We start from the raw sequence: 20,300 nt of genomic DNA on the forward strand, positions 1-20,300 counted from the left end.
AAAAAACCGGCGCGGAGGCGGCCGCGCCGCTATTGGTGGCTTCCCCTCCAAAAAACCCGCCTCCTTCTCCCCGCCGAGCCAATGGCGGTGCGCGGAGGGCGAGTTCGAACGGCGTGGGCGGGGCGTGGGCGGCGGTTGAGCGCGAGATTCGAAGTGTGGCGGTTGAGGGCTGCGGCCGCCATGGCGCTCCCCGCGCTCCAGCACCTTGAGTCCCTCAAATATGCGGAGCTCCAGCAGCTCGCCAAGGCCGCCAGCCTCAAGGCCAACCTCCGGGTGAGGCGGGGGGCGTTGCACGGCTGGGCTGGGGGTGGCTGAGCCGCGGGTGTAGGCGAGGGGCGGGCAGGGGCAGCGCTGAGGGAGCCGTGAGGGGACGTTTGGTGCCTCCTCAGCTTCGTGAGGCGGCGGTGCCCCGCCTGAGGTGCCCCGCGCCTGTCAGTGCCCAAGTGGTATTTGGCAGTGCTGCCGTTAATGCTTGTCAGCTTTCGGTTGGCTCTGACGCATTCGGGCAATAACTCTCTGGAGGTCGCTCCCCGCTGAGCTGTTCCGTGTTGTTGTTGAATGTACGCGAGGGGTGTGGGGTGTGCAGGGTGAGCAAGGCAGGGGCAGCTGCTGCCCAAGCCTGGTGCGATTTTAATTCTTGCTCAGCTGGGCAGCGCTGCTGAAGCGGGCTCGTTCGGCTGTGAACAGTTACCTCTCCTTTTGCTCAGATGGACCAAAAGGAACCTGGCCAGGGAGACTTGTCTTTGTGCCCCCGTGGAAAATACACGTTGCATGTTTACCTGGGGTCTTAAATATGCTCTTCAGTTAGAATTGTCGAATCTTAAGATATCTTGAGTTGGAAGGGACCCCAAGGAGTATTGAATTTAATTCCTGGCTGGAGGAGAACCACCCAAAAATCAGACCACGTGTCTGAGACTGTTGTCCAAACAGTTCTTGTACCCGGTGGGCGTGGTGCCATGACCACTGCTCTGGGGAGCCTGTTCTGGTGCCCAACCACCCTCCTGGTGAAGAAGATTTTCCTCATATCCACCCTGACCCTCCCCTTCCCAGCTCCATGCCGTTCCCTCGGGTCCTGTCGCTGTCATCAGAGAGGAGAGCTCAGCACCTGCCCCTCTGCTCCCTTCGTGAGGGAGCTGCAGGCTGTCAGGAAACCTCCCCTCAGCCTCCGCTGTTCTAGGTTCAACAAGCATAGTGACTTCAGCTGCTCCTTCTACGTTTTGTCATTTAGATCCTTCACTGCCTTTGTAGCCCTCCTTTGGACACTAATAGTTTCATGTCTTATATTATGTTACTCATACATGCACACGATACTCAAAGAGAGGCTTTGAGTAGAGCCAAAGAGAGAGAGCAGAGTGAGACAGTCGCTTCCCTCCAAGCATGCCTTAATCATTCTCTTGGATTCAGCAAATATTCCATTTATTTGTTGGATTGGTTTGTAGACACTAATTGGGTTTATGCAGTTTTTGTTTGGTGACTTAATGCAATGTTTGGTTCATTTGTTGTTTTGATTTCTCTCCAGGGAGACAAACTGTTGAAAGCACTGAAGCAACACTTTCAAGGAATAAAAGAAGAAAGTGAAAATATGGTAATAGATGATAAAACAGCCATTCTTATTCAGAAAGAAAGATTTAACTTTGTAACTAGTCTAGCACAGCATGTAATGAACATTGGTTTTAGCATGATGCAAATGGTAATAAAAAAAAAAAACACACTTCTTTTTAAATAGTGCCTTTAGTTTAATGTGCTTGCACTGCTAGAAACAGCTGTATGAATACTTGAAGTGGCCTACTATATGGCTGAAAGCTGGCTCCCTTCCAGCTGTTAATTTAATGATGTATTTTCTAGCCCTTCCACCTGTTAAAATTAACAAGGTATTTTCAGCATGCATACAAAATTATTCTCTATGAACAATAATGTTTACATTCCACTGAATGAATCTTAATTTTTCCTGTTTATCTCCAGACACTAGTCCCTTTCATTTAGGCATGCAAAATGAATTAAAATACTTACATGCCGTACTGACTGATCTCAAAGCATTTTATATATACTACAGTTTACTTACGTTGACATAACGAAAGCAATACAACTGTGATGTTTACTTTCCATGTATTGTTTTTTTCAAGATTTCTGTGAACTAAATTATTTCATTGCGTGTGTTTTTTTTTTAGCTTTTGATTAAAGAAGTTGGTAACCACTTCTTCTAAACCAACTATTTTTAAATATTTCGCTTATAACTTGCCTCTCTAAAAATCGTGAGGAAATGGTGTAATCTTAGCTAATTTTTAACTAGCATGGAAAAGTCTCCCTCTTACCTCACCCTCTTTCCTCTCCTTATGTGTGTACCTTTTTATGTGATAATCTTTACAAATTTGGGAAGGGCTGCAGCATCATTTCAGTCAGGTCTCAAATATTATTTGTTTTTATTTTTCATAGTCTCTGACTGAAAAGAAATACAGTTTCATTCTGTAGCATTTTAAGGCTGGAAAACAGCTGGTGTTAAGGAATTTAGATACTGCCGTTTTTCTAATTACAGTGCTACTTAAATGTATACTACTGTGTAAAATGCCTTTTCCAAAGGTAATGTTGAAGCTGTCTCTTTGGAATATCTGATATATATCAGATATGTTACAAGTCATGGTACTTCTCTGATACAGGATGCTGAAAAAAGTGCATCTGCTTCCATGGACACTGAATTGAGCTGTCAGAAAGAATTTAAACCTGATCCAGCATGCTTTGTCACAAAAAGATCTAAAGAAAAGAAAGCAACCAGAAAAAAGAAGAACTCCAGTGAGAAAATTAAAACCAATGAAGAAACTACAGGGCTCTCTGCTGAGAAAAAGGTGACTTATATTGCATGGCTTTGTGTGTGTTTGTGTGGGAGTTCCCAGTAAATAAGTGAAACATGCTTGTTTCATTCTACTACCATATTAACAGGTAACACCTGAGATTTTTTATGCAGATGTACTAGTGCTATTAGACTAATTTAGTCTACTTTTACCATGTGCTATTCCATAACAAACAGAGATAATTTATTTTCTTGTACTAATGACATAAGTTAAATTCGTCAGAGAGATACCATCCCAAACACTGGAAGTAGGATTGCTTTCACTGGTTCATCATGGTTTCTGTCTGAACATTAGACTGCTTGCACAATTTATCTAAAATGAAGCAATTGGCATTTTTTGATATAGAAAAGATTCTCAGAAACTGGATGATTGCCCAAACTTTTTTTTTTTATTCTTGTTGCTGTCAGTGTTTTAATGCAAGTGTATGTATATATTTGTGGGTTGTATGACTGATGGAGGAGAGATTTCAGGGTGATATGGGGTTAGAATTATTTTTTCTCTAGTATAATGTGCAAGTGGTGGGTGAGCTCTGAACTATGTGAAAAACATAACAGTAGAGTTAGAGGGAAATGGGAAAATGAGAGGTGTTAATCTTTCAGCAACATGTCTAAATAAGCGAAAGCGTACAGTAACCAAAGCTACAGAAATAAAAAGCAACATAGCCAGTGAATTTATTTTTACTTGCAGATAGTTGTACTTTGTCAACAGAGGCAATTTATGCTAAAATGTTAGAACTGTGTGGGTAAAAGCTTTCTAATATAGATCCGTTTGTGCAATAACAGAATAAGTATTTCCTAGGTTAATTCAGGTTGGACTTCAGAAAGCCTCTTGCTCTATCTTCCCCTGAAAGCAGGGTCAGCTATAAAGTTGGGGCTTTATCTAATCCTGTCTTGTAAACTTCTCAGGTTGGAGACTATACAACCTCTCTGTGCAGCTTATTCCACTAACCAACTGCTCTTAGAATGAAATCTTTTCCTTATATCCACTTGTAACAAACAGTTAAAATGAAGTATGCTTAACTGTAGGAATATTCTGAAATGAAAGAAAATGAAGTCCCCCATGGTGAGCAAGAAAAGGGACAGATGGTATTCCAAAATGAGGAACCAGTAATTAAAAAGAGAGCTATTGAGGATCCAGGGATGGCTACTGGAGAGAAGGAACAACCGGAGAAGACTTCTACTAAAGGTACTAGAGAGGAATGTGAGTAATAACTTCCATAAAAGTAACTTTAGTCATTCATAGTAATCCAAATACATTTGCTGGTTATTTTGTTGTCTGCGAATATATTTTTTTTTTGGTGACATTTCTGGTGATCTGAACCTTTTTGAGGATGCCAGAGAAGAATCTGACATTTGGGCCTGTTTATTTAACACATCATAAATAAACTACACAAACTCTCCAGTCTGGTAGTTCTGCTAATTTTGACTTCAGAAATCTGGACCAATGAAATATTTTCAGTTAAGGCGTTCTTGATGGTCTGAGTGTATTTAATTCTTGTGCTTTGTTTAGGATCTGTGCTTTCTGGAATACCCTTAAGATGCCACTTTTTAAAGGAACTGAGTAGCAAGAAAGGGAGAGTTCCCTTCCTCGTGCTTCCTTCTTTTTCTACTCACAAATGGGTTTTATCACTTCCTTTGTGGGAGTAATACGGGTATTAAAAGGCATAAAGACAGCCCTTGTTAGTTTGTTTGCCAAACGTTATCTGTGTGTGTTATGGTGGACCACTTTTATATCTGGTAGCTTTTTTAGACCTTCAGACATGATGCTGACAAAATATGGACTTGTTTTCCTGCTCCTTTGTGCATGCAGCTGACCTAAAGAGGAAATAAGTGTCTTCCCAATTTTATTTGACATATTCACAATAAGTTTTCAGATACATGCCATTATTTTCTCCTGTTAGACTAGATGTAAATAGTCATTGAGATGTATTAAGTATAACATAACCTTGCTGTTCAATAGTACTTAAAGAACATTCTTATTGGAGGCTATTTCTAAAGCAGTTTAAAAATTACAGAAATGAGAGTTTTCAATTAAGTTTCTTATAAAAGCAGATGCAATAAAATGTGTAGAGGATGCTTTGGCTGAGGCAACATTATAATGAATTTGACCCTGACATTTGGTATAGTGCCTGTCTCTTCCCATAACCATAAGTATCCATATTGCTTTGACTTTTTTTTTAACAGCAATTTCAGACAGCAAGAGAGCTGTGTAACAGAAAAATACTATTGCTACATTTAGTGCAGTTTTCTGTATGTCGGCTTTATGGTGTGTTTATGCTAAAAACCAAGCTACTGGCAAGATTAAAAAAAAAAAATAAATAAAGCAGACCTGAGGGCAGAGATAATCAAAATAGCTTAGGTTCTTGTGCCTATATTTAAGGCAATGGCAGAAAAGCTGGTCAAAATTTTTACAGATATAAAAACTTCAAATATTAGGCTCTAAATATTTTTAGATAAAGACCTGTGGGTTGTACTTGTTTACCACAAGCAGAGTTTGCTTGTTAACTCCTTCTGTAAAATACTTTACTACTGAAAGTAGTGTCAGGCTATTTTCTGTCAGACTCATTCTGGGTTTGTAGTATGTCATGACACGTTGTTACTGACATACGATTTAAAAAGCTTTTGAGAGTCTTATGATGTACCTATTCCAATTGAGATTGTGATTTCTAAAAACCTAAAGCTGCTCTGAGGAGGTAAGGTATATTATGGAACAAAGGTTTTAAAGACATTTAAAGTATTTCCTATTAGTTCTAATCATTTTGTCTAATCTTATTGTGCCAGGTGATATTCATCCTGTGGGAGGGAAGATCCCTATACATGTAGGCCGTGCATCGAGGTCTGGGAAAACAGGAATGAAAGCTACTACACCAAGTAAGAGAATCTACCACCTTTGTAAATAGAACGTACTGCCTGTGTGAAGGGAGACTTACAGGTTTTACGAACCAGACTTCCATTTTTTGCTTGAACCAAGAGACCACCTTCTCTTTAAAAAGCGAACAAATGAAAATGCCAGAAGGTTACGTGGAGGTACAGCTTCCCACTTGTAAATTCACAGCAGTAAATGATTTAAGTATAGGTTATAAAACTGGCTTATGGAGTGCTTTGGTGTCTTCTGGATGTTATACTTGCATTCACAGTTTTCATAACAAAGAGTAGGAAGACATGCTATGACTCCTGCGTATTTAGTTCTCATTTTATAGTAATATCGCAACTGTAGTATTTATAAGTTAGCTCACTTTCATTACTTCATAAAACACGTTAACTTAAAATGGTTGGATTACTAGAAAATTGAAGCTTTGGGTTTTCTTCCTTCTTTGTAGAATTCTCTAGAGCAGGTACCATGTGACTATGTAGTTGAAGTAGATGCTGTCTGAACTGTTTAGGTACCTGTGGATACCCAGAGGGATACTTTCTGGAGAGAAGTTGTAACAATAAATGTTGCAAGCTTTTTCTGTTAGGTAGCAAGTTTCCTTAGGAGCTTGTCAGATGTATGACTTATCATTTTTGGAATTTCTTAGACTTTAAGAAGTTACATGAGGCTCACTTCAAGAAAATGGAGTCTATTGATGACTACTTTGAGAGGAAGAGAAAAAAGATTGAAAACTGCAGCAGTTCACTCAATGAAGTCAAGGTAAGTGCTAACACAGGACAGACATCCATTGTTCCTGTATTTGTTTATTTCCAGAAAACCTCTAAAAATTCCTTCAGGGTCTCTAGAGCAGTAAGAAGCTGGTTATGTATGCATGCAGTGGAATATCACAGCATCAGTGAGACTTTGAATTGGAGTCCTATATAAGTAGTTCTATAAACTTATTTGCATATAAGTTCTATAGCAATGTTTTTAATATTAAAGTGTATATTAATGGTGTATGGTTATAAATGGCTGTAGAAACCAATAAACAACTTGTCATTTTTTAAGTAAAAATAACTGCCACAATTAATTTTTTGTGAAGGATTTCCTAGAACATTTGTTAAAGTGTCTGAATTGCTGCAGAGCCAAAGGTGATGGATTGTTCTTCAAAAAGCAGGGATTAAACAGTTTGTGCCTTAAAAAGCCTTTGTCCAATGTCTCTGTACGACTCCTTTAAAATACTTGTAATGTATATTACTTTCAATGTCCCTGATTTTTGGTTCTTAATGTGAAAACTACAAAGGGGCCTCTTCCAGCATGTGGTAGATACTATAAGAGCAACTACAATGTATCAATGAATGCCAGTGTATAGATCAAAACGTAACACAAACACCTGAAAGTTGCATTTCTCCTTTCTATGGTATATGCTTAATGCATGCTTCAGACGAATTATTTTTGGCAGGTGCTGGCCAAAAAATCTAATCTTCTAAGGGCATCAGAAAAAGGCCTTCCACATAACTCTAAGGTATATGTTTTCAAACCACTTTAATAATATAGAAAACTGTGTGTAAAATGTCTTTCTCTTTCCCACCCTTCCCACTTTAAAAGCATAAAAGACTGTATGCTTCTGAGTCATTGTGTATTTTCCCTTCCTCTTAGATACATTCCTGACTAAACATTTAATGGAGTATGTTAACTTGTGATTTGCTTTTCCCTAGAAACGTACTGCTGGCAAAACATTCTTATTCAGCCCAAATCCAGAAAGAGGTAGATTGTCTGCCACCTGCACTCCCAGTAACCCGCGACGCTCACCACGTAGTTTGCTGAACACTGCAAGTCAAAGTATTTTATCTAGGAAATCTTCATTTAATGCTTCAGTCCTCTCCACAACCAAAATGAATGTCAGGTAAAAAGAACAATCCCAAGTTATCAGGGAGCAATTTCATATGATACACTTATTAAAATAATAAACATTGACTGTGATTTGACTACTATATTTTTGTTCCAAGCATGACCTACACAAGATTAATTCTGATTTCTACCTTTTGGCCTAACTTTAGGGCTGTTTTAAACTTTATTATATTGATGTTATTTTGATTCTTCATCTTGATACCTGTTAATCAGAGTAGGGCCTCATCTTGTAATCAACTAACATAAGCAGATTTGTTCCCATCTGCTAGAAGCAAACTGACACCAGAAAGTCACGAATTGCTAAATGAATGAGCTCATACTTGATGCTATTATATCTGATCTCGTTTCCTTTTAAAATGTTACACACACTTCATTATTCCTACACAGTAATCTAATACACAATTATGTTAATGTCTTCTGATTTTTTGTTATCAGTAAACTTCATTAGCTTATTAGTAATAAGCTAATAAGTCTTGAACAAAAAAAAAAGGAATTGAAAGCATAGTCCTTAATGGTATTCTATTGAAAAATGTTCTTTTGCCCAGTTTTCTCTCAGTGAAAGTCATTCTATCTTCTATTTTCTTTGCCAGTTAGCAATTGTTGATGCTGGCTTTCCCCCATTTACCTGACTTTTCACAATAGCTGAAGTTCAGATTTAGATATTCTAAATTTTACCCTTGTCCTTCTCACCCTGCTAATAGTATCAGGTTAATCTTGTGTCTCTGTTGCATTACTTTGCATTTTTCTGATAACACTTACTTCTTAACACTTGTGTGCTAAGTTTATAGTTGCTGGGATGCTTTTTGTCTCTGAAGAAAGGATTTTTTTTTTTGGTTTCTCCCTTCTGCCCTATATGTCAGTACAACTAATAAATAACTATGAGACCTTTAATCTTTCCATGATAGTTCTTTTGCTTCTTGGAGATCAAGACTGAGAGTCCTTTGCAATAACTACTTCATTCTTGCTGGCTTTATTTCTATTTTGTATGTGACAATTTTGATTTCCGTGGTTTCCTTCTATTAATCCAATCTTGTTCTCTGTTGAAAAATGATAGTGTAATCATCAAGTGAAAATAATATTCTACCTTTTAGTAATTGCTTACTTTTTTCCACTGTAGCCCTACTTGATTCTTTAGCACTATGTAAAATGTAACAATGCTTTCAGAACTTACTTCCATTTCACTTGTCCAAAAATATGCTGTGCTAGATCTTGCAAGCTACACTTCATCCATAAACTTCCTAGCCCTCAAAATATAGGTCTTAATAATAAACTTTTGCAAGATATGGAAAAAGCAGTGCTTTCAGCTCAGTAATGTTATTGATGAGACTTATTAATTCATGCAAGCTTTTGAATTTTCTTTCACATGCTCACACATTAAGAAGTGTGTGAGTATTTACACACACAGACAGCATATGTGTGTCTTGGTATACAGGTAGCTTGTGTTTTGACTAGAATATTTTTTCTCCTCGTGGATCTAGAGTTCTGTTATTTTTTTAACTTCTGAATTTGAAAACTCAATAATGTTTATAAATCATAGTGTTTTACTAGAGAAACTAAAGATTAAGTAAGCTGCATAGGCTGGTAAAAAGATCTAGCTTATTGCACTCAAATACTTTTTCTCTCCAAAACAACAGTTAGCTCTAATAGCTGTAAGTAATAGTAAGAATTTTAATGTTTGATCACAACCTGAGAATTATCAGCAAAGGTATTTTTAGTGTAATTTGTGTTAGCTGTGAACATCTTATACGTTGGAAGTTTTTCTATATATAAAATGCAACTTTTGCTCCTTTTGCGTTCTGTAACATGGCTTACTTTCCTTGTAGGTGACTAATTTTTGTCCTTACGCTTCTAATAACTTTCAGGTTCTCAGAAGCCACAAAAGATAATGAGCATAAGCGCTCTCTTACCAAGACTCCATCTAGAATGTCTCCATACTTAAACGAGTTCTGCACACCTGATAGCCAGAAGAGCTGCGAATGCCTAAGTATGAAAAGCAGGAAGAGGGATACAAGAAATAATGATCTGGCTGCATCAAAGGGTAAAGTGGATGGCGATTTTGTTTTTTGCATCAAGACTTATTTGTACTGAATGGTTATATAATTCTTATAACACAATATAATGTAGGTCCGTGTTTTAATTTCAATCTCTAATTTATGACTGATTCTTCAGAAACTGCAGCAGTTTATTTCCTTCAGTTTCCAGTATTTAAATTTAAATGTTTAGCTGCTAAAATCTAAACAGGTAGTAAGCATAAAGACTTTGAATGCCTAGCTACCTACAGAAAAGCCTGTGGGGGATAGAAAAAGTTCTGGACCTTTATGGATCACATAGGAGAAGGTTGACATAACTCATATGGGGAGATTCCTATGGTGGGAGGTGTTTCTGATGCCTTCTCAAAGGTCTCATTCTCCTTGTGGGATGGGTTTGCACCAGTTATCTAGCTGTGTTTTAGGACAACCTGATATTATCAGCCTCAGCAACCTTAATTAGGTCAGGATTCAGAACCCTGTATGTAGGAAAGAGGAATTCTTCTGATCATTCATACTCTGCACCACCACAGCTCTGCTAACAGTTGATATGATATCCTAGCATCACTAGGTACATCAACTCCAAGTTCTTGACCTATGCTACCTATCTTGCTATATGATAATTCTGGTATTTTTTTGGGGTGGCAGGTCCAGTGAGCTGCATCTGTACAATATTGATTTCAGTGGTAGCAGAAGGTAGCATTTAATGGCTCTTTGGTCTTGAGAGTTGTACCGTGGTCCTCACTGATCTATTTACGTAGCAAGTTGTAAAGTATGTTCTTGCTACAATTAATAAGTACAACAATTCAATGTTTTTTTGTAGTTGTTACCCCCTTCAAGTTTGGAGTTCACTCTGCAGAGCCTACAAGCACAAAGAAGACATTTGATCTCAAAGCAAGTCTCTCAAGGCCACTTCGTTATCAACCACATAAAGGTACAGTGATCCTTTATTGGTCATATCACTTATTAAATGCTCATAAAAATAAGGCACTGAGCTACTTTGCTACATCATGTTGTGTATTCATCTTTTATTTATTTTCCCTGTCCCTTTCTCTTGAGATTCCCAAGTAGTTTTTGGGCTGTTGTTAAATTTCTACATGATGCATGCTTTAAGAGCCTCATTACTGAAAAATATCTCAATGAACAAAATCTCATGAATACAGAAATAAACGTCCATGTATTGCACTGAATATGTGTATGCACAAGGAATTTGAGATAAAAACCTTATTGTGTAAAGGATCGTTTCTTTATTAAAAGTGCATATTTGTGGGAGAAGCAAAGCATCCGAAATGTTCTTTGTGTAATTACTGTTACTTGGAAAACTACTCATAAGAAATGGGCTGCTGAAACTAATAATACAACTGAAGAGGCATTTTGTCTCGCAGGCAGACAGCAAAGAACAAACTAGCTAGTATAAAATTCACAGTAAGTTAAGCACATAAGTACTAAAATGTAGTAATTCAGTAACCTGTCTTTGCCTCTGACTTGTAGGACGATTAAAACCTTGGGGAGAAAGCAAAGAAAATACTGTTATAAATAAGTCTGTCAGTAGCAACATCTCTTCACGTAAGAAAGATTACAAACAGCCACGTCTCCAGACAAGGTTAGTATAACATTAGCTCTTTATTAATAGTGTTATTTAAAATAATGTGATAGCTCACTTACTTTTTTAGTATTAACATGTACAGTTCACAAAAGAATACTTCTGTATTCACTTTGGCCTCCAGTACCTGTCCAGTAAGACAAAGGCCAAGGAAGATGCAACTGTGAATCTGATAGATTTTTATTCTATGAGAGCTTCCAATTCTAGCATTTGGATACTTGCCTTCATCTCAAAAGAAAATGAATATTGACAAGCTGTGACCTTGAATGTTAGACCTGTACATCTAAGCAGAAGTACTAGTCTGGTTAGATTTGATTGAAAATGGAACTGTTCTCTCTGCGCATGGTTAATGTGGCATATTGGTTAAATAGATGTCAAGCCTTGGTCACCTTCATATTCCTTGGGTTGCTTGTGTCTCTGCCTTTAACATAACTTGATGTGGTCTCATTCTTTTTTTTTTCCTTCAGGGAAGAAAGGCGGGAGAAGCATGAGCAGGAGAGAAAAAAGAAAAAGGCTCAGGTTCTTGGAAACCGTAGAGGATTATCTGTAGATTAAAAAGAATCAGAAAAAGCCAGGATCTGACTGTAAATACTGTCCCTCTCGTGTAAATATTTGTCTGTACTTTAGAGTATAGGTCAGGTTGCTTATTAGTAGAATCCAGAGAGCTTTGAATGAGACCTTACAATGCATCTGAGCATAAGGCTTTCATGATCAACTTCTCCAATGAGATGAGAGTTCTAACCTTTTAGGACCTTAGAACCTAATAATACTTTAATGTAAATAACTCCCTTAACTAAAAAAATGTTAAAGCAGAAAATATAAGTGGAAAAGAGATGCTCAAGGAGCCTCCTTGTGACTCAGTATAGACTTCTCCACCAGGATGCATTTATTACCCACTGGAGTGTATGCTTTGAATTGCAAATGTTAAAATGTTCCACTGGTAAATTGAAGGAGATATCTGCATGCCCTGTTCTCCAAATCAATCTTTAAATCCTGTAGCAACTGGAAGAGCCAGTTGTTCTGTATTCCTAACTGCAGCTCCGTGAAATAGTAGGGAACTTCCAGAAGAAAAGTATTCATGCTTTCTGGAAAGCTACAAAGCTTACAGCATAGCATAGTTGTGAAATACCCTTTTTTAAAAAAGGGTCGTAATCAAGAAGTGGCTTTACAAGTTAACAGCTCTGTGCTTTGAACAGTTAAGTTTGGTTTTGTTCCTTTCTATGGTAAATAGCAGATGTTAATTTTTTTGTTCTCTATGATGCTTAAAGGATGTGAATGTAGTGCTGAAGAATACTCAATGCCTTGTATTCAAAAACTGATGTTACTTAAAAAACAAACAGAAAAGCTGTCTGGATTTGTTATGGATGAAACAGTGACTGGAAAGGTAATGTAGCAGTTGTAATCTCAGCTATTCTAGTGAGCAAATACTGAAATGAATTTAGTATTGTCATATGCTGAAATGTCAAGCTCATTTTTTATAAATAACTATAAAGATATGTACAAAATATTTGTGATCTACTGTGTATAACTACCTCTTCCATGTAGCATGTTTTGTTCACATTTTTCTTTATTACTCAGTCTCTCTTTCTGTGACTAGTTTTCCTTACTGATTTCCCTGCCTACCCCTTCTTGAATGCATGTGTCCAATACCTTTAGAAAGGATGAATGTTACCATTCTTCTGCTCTTAAATGATCTAATTCTGTGCAAGAAGAAAAGGATAGTACAAGACAACTTCAGCTTGCATATTTGTGGTCTCTTCCATATACAATATAGATATGTTCAGCATTTTTAAGGTACATTTAAGTAACAAGGAAACTCTGAAGGATGTCAAAGCTTTGATTGGGCTGTTTGTGACATCTAAAACAACGATTGAGCAATTGTTCTTTAAGAGTTATTGAAAGTTACTGAAAACCAGACTTCTCAAAAATGTTTTACAATACACATCAGAAAAACATCATCTGCCTACTCCCCAGTAATGGTGCTAATTAAGCTAAGGTATGAGTTTGCAGGCACCAAACACTAACAGGGACTTCCCCTCAAACCACCACTGGAGTTTTCAGTGTTGTAGAGCTAAAGGCATAAGGCTATCATCAACAGCTCTAAAATAAGAGCTAAATCCAGTTCATAGCTACTCTTTCAATCTTGGCAGCAGCAGCAGCTTTTTCTTTTTTTAGTTATTCACAGGAGCCAAAAGCTAAAGGTTAAAATACTTTTAGTCCTGCTCTCTGTAAGTTTCAGACTGCACCATCCTTTAACCATTGTCCTTCACTGTATTAATTCCCAGCATAGTTTTTCCACTTTAAAATTATACAGTTGTAATAAACCGAGACAGTTGCAAAATACTTGGGTCTATAAACAATGCAATATAAAATGAAATTGCTGTGTACTGAGAAACAACACTGCATTCATGACATTTTTATTTCTGTGAAGGTCAGAACAGAAGTCAAAACTCAGCCAGTCAATAGTTACTACTTTGTAACCATGTATTGCAGCTCCCCTTGGGCTGTGTAGGTGCAGTCTCATGAACTCTGTATTTGGCAGCTGAAAGACACCAACAGTTTGCTACAGTCAATGCTTCGTGCACTTAACTTTTTAATGTTTCAATAGAACCTTCAAGTTGTTAGAACCCACACCTGAAGTATTCTATAAAAATTAACTAGGCAGCTGAAGAATGTTCCAAAGGACGTGAGCCGTTCAAATTTGAGGGTTCCTATCATATATTTCATAGGCAAATTCTTCTGTATGAGCTCTATCATTTATCAGGCCAATAAAATCAATTTCCAGCTGGAATGGACCATTTACTTTATCTCCCAGGGTGAATCCAAGGGTACTAACCTAGAAGATACACATATTAGAGTACTGGTTAAAATAACATTACAATTTAACAGTTATCTGCTACTTGCAGCTTTTACAGTTTGCAGCCATTCACTTCAGTATTTGCTTGAAATGCAGCAGTATTTCTTAAGCTGTGAGGGCTTTACCTATCACATTTTCAACACAGACTCCCAAGGGGAAGCTATTTCACATTTTGCTTTTCTACCACCATGTTGAACTGTGCATTACAAATGGTCTGAGCCTAGAGCAACACTGTGACTTTAATCTTTTAAGATTGCATAGTGCCAGTTTTGTCACAATTAGGTGTACAAACATTTTCATCATGTCTGTTACAGTTCTAGTGTGAGCAGGAAATAAAAATGTAACAAAAGAGGGAACTTTCATTCTAGAGCAAGTCATAGACTTGGCATAATGTGAAAGTGCACCAAAACAGAATTTTTAAAACATAAGAAGCTTTGTTGCTGAGTTTTATATTTCAGTAAGTGACCTAGACACATTTTCCTGTTTAAAATAATGTTCTTAAATAGAATACCCCTCGTTCCTTCCCCACTGCTACGCTAGTAAAAACAACCAACCATCACCACTGTTTTATTCCAACTGTATTAGTAAACTCCATAAAATCCCTGGGGCTCAGGGATGTTTCCCATTAGCCTATGGCTGAAAGCTTTCTCAGCTCTTGTATGTCAACAATCATCTTTCAGAGACTCCAGCGTTATCGCTTCTCAAAACAAGTTGGGTAACTAGTGGTGAGTCACCTATTAAGCTCTCAGTACCCCTAAACTCTGCTAAAAGTGCAGCTCTGATCTGTACTCATGGTTATAAGGACTGCTGTACATGCAGAAAAATAATGCCTGGGATGTGTCAGATTAAGGGTGAATAACTGTAGGCTGAGAATTGAGGATAAACATACATTGCAAACGCATGCTATATAAGTAAAAGAGCAACGCTAAAGTGATTAAATGGATCACTTTATCACTCCTCTCAGATTGATCTAGGGTTTCAACTACTTTATCTTCCCCAGAAGCAAGCTATAAAGTCAGGCCATTGACTTGCAGAGCCTGCAAAGGTTTTAAAGCTACATCTTTCTGGTTATGGATTATTAGAGGAGTCACCTAAACTGTGCTCTGAAGAATTTATCCCTTTGTAAGCCCTAGATACATTGTCTATGATATAAGTTTGCTTTTAATGTTTTTGGCAGTACTGTGCCAACTTGTACACTAGATTTCTCAGCCATCACTTTGATCATTCCTCCAAAAAAAATATTTTTGAACAGCCAAGTAAGTAGTGAGCTGTTTCTTGGTTATCTAAATATCTTAAAAATATCTTTGGAGCTACTTTGAAGTAAACTGACACTGTAATCACAAAGCAGGATAATTTAAATGAAAAGGGTAAGCACTCAAGAATAATTAACTTATAACAGGAAGAGACCCCTCAATTTCAAATTCACTAAAATTAAATACCTCAAGGATTTCCAAGTCATTTATAAATGACAAGTATTCATAGAAAGTAAATTTCTGACCGATTAAGCCTACAGAAAACTTGCCTTGTCTAACCAGATAGGGTGCTGGTTATCCTGGACTCTTCCTCGACTGGAGAGAAAGAATTTGGAGAATGGAATCTGACAGGAAAAAAAAGAACAAAACCAACAAAAAACAGACTTCAGTGTCACTAGTATATAGAATAAAAACTTAGTAAATGAAGTCACACACTACATTTGGTTCCAGCACTGTTCAGGTGCTTACAAGTGGCACAGAGAAAAGTTCATGAGCTTACCCTTATTTCCTCCCAGTATGGCCCTCCTCGGGTGAACATGAAGTAGTTGTACAGATCGTCCTTGTGATGAGAGAAGTAAGGGTCTGTATAAATGTTTACCATCCAAGGTCTGCCATCACCACGGACACGTAAATGCAGACTGTTGAAGTTCGACCAGTCGTAATACTTCTTCCTAGCAAAAGATCCCTACAAATTATTAATAAACAGAATTATTCCTCCTTCAGACTTGAAGGGAAATTTCCATTACAAAGAACACTGCTACTGCTTTGATCGCTGCCCTTGTTCTCGCTGTAAATACTATCTCCTGTGACACGCTGGAAATGAGGTTTCTCTTTCATCATACCAGGCGCTGATCTCTATGAACTTCCTTCAGCACTGCACGAGAGCCTGCAAAACCTACTATCACCGCTCTGAAGACCCAAGCTAATTATAAATCACAGCCTCATAACTATCAGAAATGAGATCTCTTTCCTCGGACCAGATTCCCTACCAGGCACACACACAAATGCTACAATGGCAGATCAGGCCTGTAGCTCATTACGTTTAATATTCTGCAGTTGGTACCAGGCTACTCAGAGGAGGTTACAAGAAATTGCATATGTGGAATAATTTATCCCCTGTGGTAACTTATTTCCCTTACTAAAGACTGACATGATCACTGAAAGCATTTATATGCTTTCCAACACTTTTTGTCATTAACTGTGCATAATGATCCAGACTACAAGCATATTGAATCCTCAAGTGCATTTTTTCCAAAGATCTTAGAAGCCCCAACGTTGTGATTTGCACATGGGCTGACCAAATAACCTTCAGAGAGTTACAGAGGTCGTTGGAGCCAGAGGGGGTTGCCAGGGCTATTCGTGACCAGAACTGCTCAAACCAAGTCAAAATTAGCACCAAGAAGTAAAGGTTTCCCCTTTACTTTACAGCACCACTACGGCTACCTATTAACCTTTCTTCTATGAACTCATCTTGTAAGTCACAGGATCAGCAGATAATCAATTTATGGTTTTGCCAGTTTTGAGCGTTCTTACTTACATAAAGTGGAGCCTTTGTATTTATGTTTTTACCATCTAATCTCAACCTGTATTATAAAGATGGACTGATGGACCCTTCACTACCTCAGAATTAGGAAATGAACATTTGAACCACATTTGCACAAGTTCGTAGCAATCTTGGGAATTCCGGTAAGATTCAACCCCCTGTTCCACTCCCCTGACCTGGTGTCACCAATGTAAGCAGTGTTCCTCTGCCTCTCATTTGCCCATTGATTTGGCTTGCTTAAGTCCTCTGCTATCCAAGTTGCAAATAACAGAAGAGTCTATAAAGGGATTTTTTTTTTTAACATACTGACTCGAAGTGTTACTTTGCTTTTTGAAGATGTTTAGATATAAGAAATGAAAAAAGCAGTACCTATAGCAAGCACATAAATTTCTGGTTCTGATTTGCTCAATTTAGATCTATCAAATATTTGTCTCGCTTTTTCTGATACACAGTAGGAGTCAGGCCTTTAAAACAAACATTTCAAAGCATTATTTTCTGTACCTATAAGGAAAAAAACAATGAGCTCGTTCACCTAAACCACGTTTGATGAATAGGCCAATATAAAGCCCAGAAAATTTGCCCTTACAACACATTCAATTAAATTCCAGTTTAGAGAGACTCATCTATTTTAATTGTACCAATTTTAGATCTAATGGTTCATTACAGATCCTTCACTCGTAAGGAGGCAGCAAACAGGGCTGTCTTAATGACGTCCTATTATACATTAGCAAATGATCAAATGTATTGTTCCTTTTCTAAGAAAGGAGCACAAAATCTGAGTAAAAGTTACTGCCAAGTCAAAGGACACAGCAGCAATCACATCTGAGAAGGAATGTCTAATATTCCTGAAGGCAATCAGTTACAACTGCAGTAAACCACAAATCACAGAAAAATGCTCTCTGATTAAATAACAGATGCTATGATAGCACGAAGCTGCACTTACCACTGGTGGTTTGGCTCTCATGCTACAATATCCACTGTATTTTGTCTCCCCATCGCGAGGTACTTCAGTATTGAGAGTTCCATACAGCAGAGCAGCCTGGTTATTCCTACCCAGTTTTAGGTAAACTTCACTTTTCCCTCCGATCTCTACATCAGAGGAAATAACCCATTTATTTATATCTTCCTGGCTCCGAAACTCCCACAACACCTTCGTCTGTTGCAACAGGTACTGATCAAACCCACGGCCTTCGGGTCCTCTTAAGTGATCTTTGGTCTCCTTCTTCAGCAAGCTTAGCTGAGTCTTTAAGGCATCGATGCCCTTCTTAAAATTGAAATCAACCTTTTGCCAAGACGGCGTTTTCTCAGGCGGTGACCCTGGCCTCCTGTAACTGCTGTACAATTTTGACGTGGGATCAGCGAGGATTGGTCCAAGCAGGGGGTGCAGGACCTTGTGCCTGCAGCATCGGCCGCGTAACCCAGCGCCGTTCAGCACCGTGGCAGTCAGAGCCATCGCGGTAAGGCTGCGGGATGCGCCCCCAGCGAGGCAACGAGCGGGTTTGAAATCAACTCATCAACAAAACCGGCATCCAGCGCTATCCGTAGCTACCGTAGTTTATCTTCACCTTCAGATGAAAAAGAGAAAAGACAAAAATTAGAGTTTTACAAGCGTGATGCGTTCATTTTTAAACGAAGCTTTGAAAAAGAAATCTCCGCAGCACTGCTGGCCCGAGCAGCTGCAGCACACCGCTACCCCCTGACTCCCCGCGGGAGGCCACCGATCACCCCCAGGCTCCCGGCAGGTCGTTCCTCTCCCTTCCCTTCCCCTCCCCACCTCCTCCTCCCCGCTCTCTATCGCGACAGCGGCCGACAGCGCAGAGCCCGTGCAGCCTCCCCGTGCTCCCGGCGCGGCCGCCTCACTCCTTCCGGGGCAGGCGGGGCGGGACCGGGGTCCCCCCGCGCTGTGCCCGGCGCTTCAGCCCCTCAGCACCGCCACCGGCAGCGAGCCCCGAGCCCCCTCCGGCCTCTCCCTCAGCCGCAGGGCCCGGGACCGGCGGCGGAGCCCGCGGCGCTGCCCCCCCCCCCCTCCCTTTCCCTCCCCCTCCGCCCCTCACCTCCCCTCAGCCGCCCCTCCCCGCTTCCCGCCCCGGCGCGCTGCGCATGCGCCGTGCCCTTTGTGTCCCGGGCGGGCGGGCGGCGCGGGGCAGGCCGGGCCGCTCGAAGCGCCGCGCCGCCGCCGCCGCCGCCGTTGGCGGGGAGGGAGGGCGGGCGGTAGGGGGGCAGCCGGCACCGCCATGGTGAAGAAGCGGAAAGGCCGCGTCCTCATCGACTCCGACACCGAGGACAGCGGCAGCGAGGAGAACCTGGACCAGGTGCGCGGGGAGGCCCGGGCCTGGGCCCTCCGGGCCGCGCGGGGCTCGGTGCCGCCATCTCCCCCCTTCCTCCTCCTCCTCCTCAGGGCCCCGGTGAGGGGGGGCCCCTCCGGCGCTGAGGGCGGCGGGGCCGGGCCCTGTGCTGCCGGGCGGGACCGGGGGGGGGCCCTGGAGGGCCGGGGAGGTGCCCGGGGGCCTCCCGGTGAGCCCCGGCCGTGCCTCAGGCACCTCCCGGGGGTCCGGCACGGGGCTCGCAGGAGGAGGAGCCCCCCCTCTGAGGAGAGTGCTCCCCCCCCCCAGGGCTGCAGCTCTGGGCCGGGCAGGGGTTGGCGATGTGCTGCATGTGGTAAATGAGGGCGGCAGGGCTCTCAGGGCAGCGCCCGGGCTGTGCAGAAGTTTGTCTGGCTAACTGTGCCTGCACGGCTCAGGGGGTGTAGTGCTGGGCCTGCGGGGTGTGCAGCGGAGGAGCTGGTGCTGCGTTGCGGAAAAGTAAAAGCAAAAAGCCACCCACAAGCACTCCAAAATGTTTTTGCAACGTGGAGCCTTAGAAAACTCAAGCTGTACACTCCATTAAACCAATACAGAAATACACACAGCAGAGCATGCCCCTTGCGTCCCTCTAGGGTTGCCACCTTCCTGCCATGTGTGTGTTCGGTCTGAAAACACGAGGAGCTGAGCTAGCCCCAGAGTGGTGGTGGAATAGCTGCACGGTTCTGCATCTGTTCTGTTATGTGCTGGAAGCATGCATCTGCTACCCTACCTGAGTTGCTTGGGGTTGTTTGTAGCCACTGTAACATATGTATGTGCAAGGATGAAGGCTAGGTAGCAGAGCAGTGATGTTCTTGACATGTGATTTCAGGAGGAGAGCATGCTGAGTGAGGCCCTTGTAGGTTAAATGTTTGACAGCTTCCCTTAGTGACCTGAGCGGGTTGAATCTAAAGGAGCAGGAGCCTTTCTCCTGTAGTGTGTTGGAAAAGAGAAAAAATGAGGGTAGAAAGAAACAAGGCAACTTGCTTGCAATAAAAGCCTTAAATATTGACACCGAGGTATCACGCAGGAAGGTAATCTGGGTTCAAGTATACTTGAAGACACTTGTGA

The 20,300-nt window shown here is 40.6% G+C and overlaps 3 protein-coding genes across 6 annotated transcripts in view; 2 read left to right on the forward strand and 1 right to left on the reverse strand.

Annotated features, from left to right (window-relative positions):
• Positions 1 to 15: 15 nt before the first annotated feature.
• Positions 16 to 11,839, forward strand: NUSAP1 (nucleolar and spindle associated protein 1). 3 transcript variants are annotated; one of them, XM_082761556.1, is made up of 12 exons: positions 16 to 273; positions 1,520 to 1,585; positions 2,655 to 2,840; positions 3,872 to 4,046; positions 5,627 to 5,716; positions 6,364 to 6,476; positions 7,159 to 7,221; positions 7,415 to 7,602; positions 9,470 to 9,645; positions 10,458 to 10,568; positions 11,126 to 11,237; positions 11,705 to 11,839. In XM_082761556.1, the coding sequence occupies exons 1-12, from the start codon at positions 82 to 84 to the stop codon at positions 11,790 to 11,792; spliced, it is 1,560 nt and encodes a 519-aa protein (XP_082617682.1). In that variant the 5' UTR covers positions 16 to 81; the 3' UTR covers positions 11,793 to 11,839. The 3 variants fall into 3 exon arrangements, with proteins under 3 accessions (XP_082617682.1, XP_082617683.1, XP_082617684.1); XM_082761557.1 differs by having other exon boundaries at positions 3,872 to 4,031; XM_082761558.1 differs by lacking the exon at positions 7,159 to 7,221.
• Positions 11,840 to 13,570: 1,731 nt separating this feature from the next.
• NDUFAF1 (NADH:ubiquinone oxidoreductase complex assembly factor 1) lies at positions 13,571 to 18,872 on the reverse strand. Of its 2 annotated transcripts, none has more exons than XM_082761561.1 (5): positions 18,665 to 18,872; positions 17,834 to 18,455; positions 15,847 to 16,032; positions 15,617 to 15,691; positions 13,571 to 13,779 (listed from the first exon to the last, which is right to left on the reverse strand). In XM_082761561.1, the coding sequence occupies exons 2-5, from the start codon at positions 18,341 to 18,343 to the stop codon at positions 13,588 to 13,590; spliced, it is 963 nt and encodes a 320-aa protein (XP_082617687.1). In that variant the 5' UTR covers positions 18,344 to 18,455; positions 18,665 to 18,872; the 3' UTR covers positions 13,571 to 13,587. The 2 variants fall into 2 exon arrangements, with proteins under 2 accessions (XP_082617687.1, XP_082617688.1); XM_082761562.1 differs by having other exon boundaries at positions 13,639 to 14,073.
• Positions 18,873 to 19,099: 227 nt separating this feature from the next.
• Positions 19,100 to 20,300, forward strand: part of RTF1 (RTF1 homolog, Paf1/RNA polymerase II complex component) — a 31,137-nt gene continuing 29,936 nt past the window's right edge. Inside the window, exon 1 of the mRNA XM_082762564.1 lies at positions 19,100 to 19,202. Within this exon, the coding sequence (XP_082618690.1) occupies positions 19,125 to 19,202 (78 nt within the window). The 5' untranslated portion in view covers positions 19,100 to 19,124. The remainder of the gene's footprint in view (positions 19,203 to 20,300) is intronic.

Source organism: Aythya marila, assembly GCF_965140915.1.
Source record: "Aythya marila genome assembly, chromosome: 5".
In the NCBI taxonomy this organism is placed as follows: Eukaryota; Metazoa; Chordata; class Aves; order Anseriformes; family Anatidae; genus Aythya; species Aythya marila.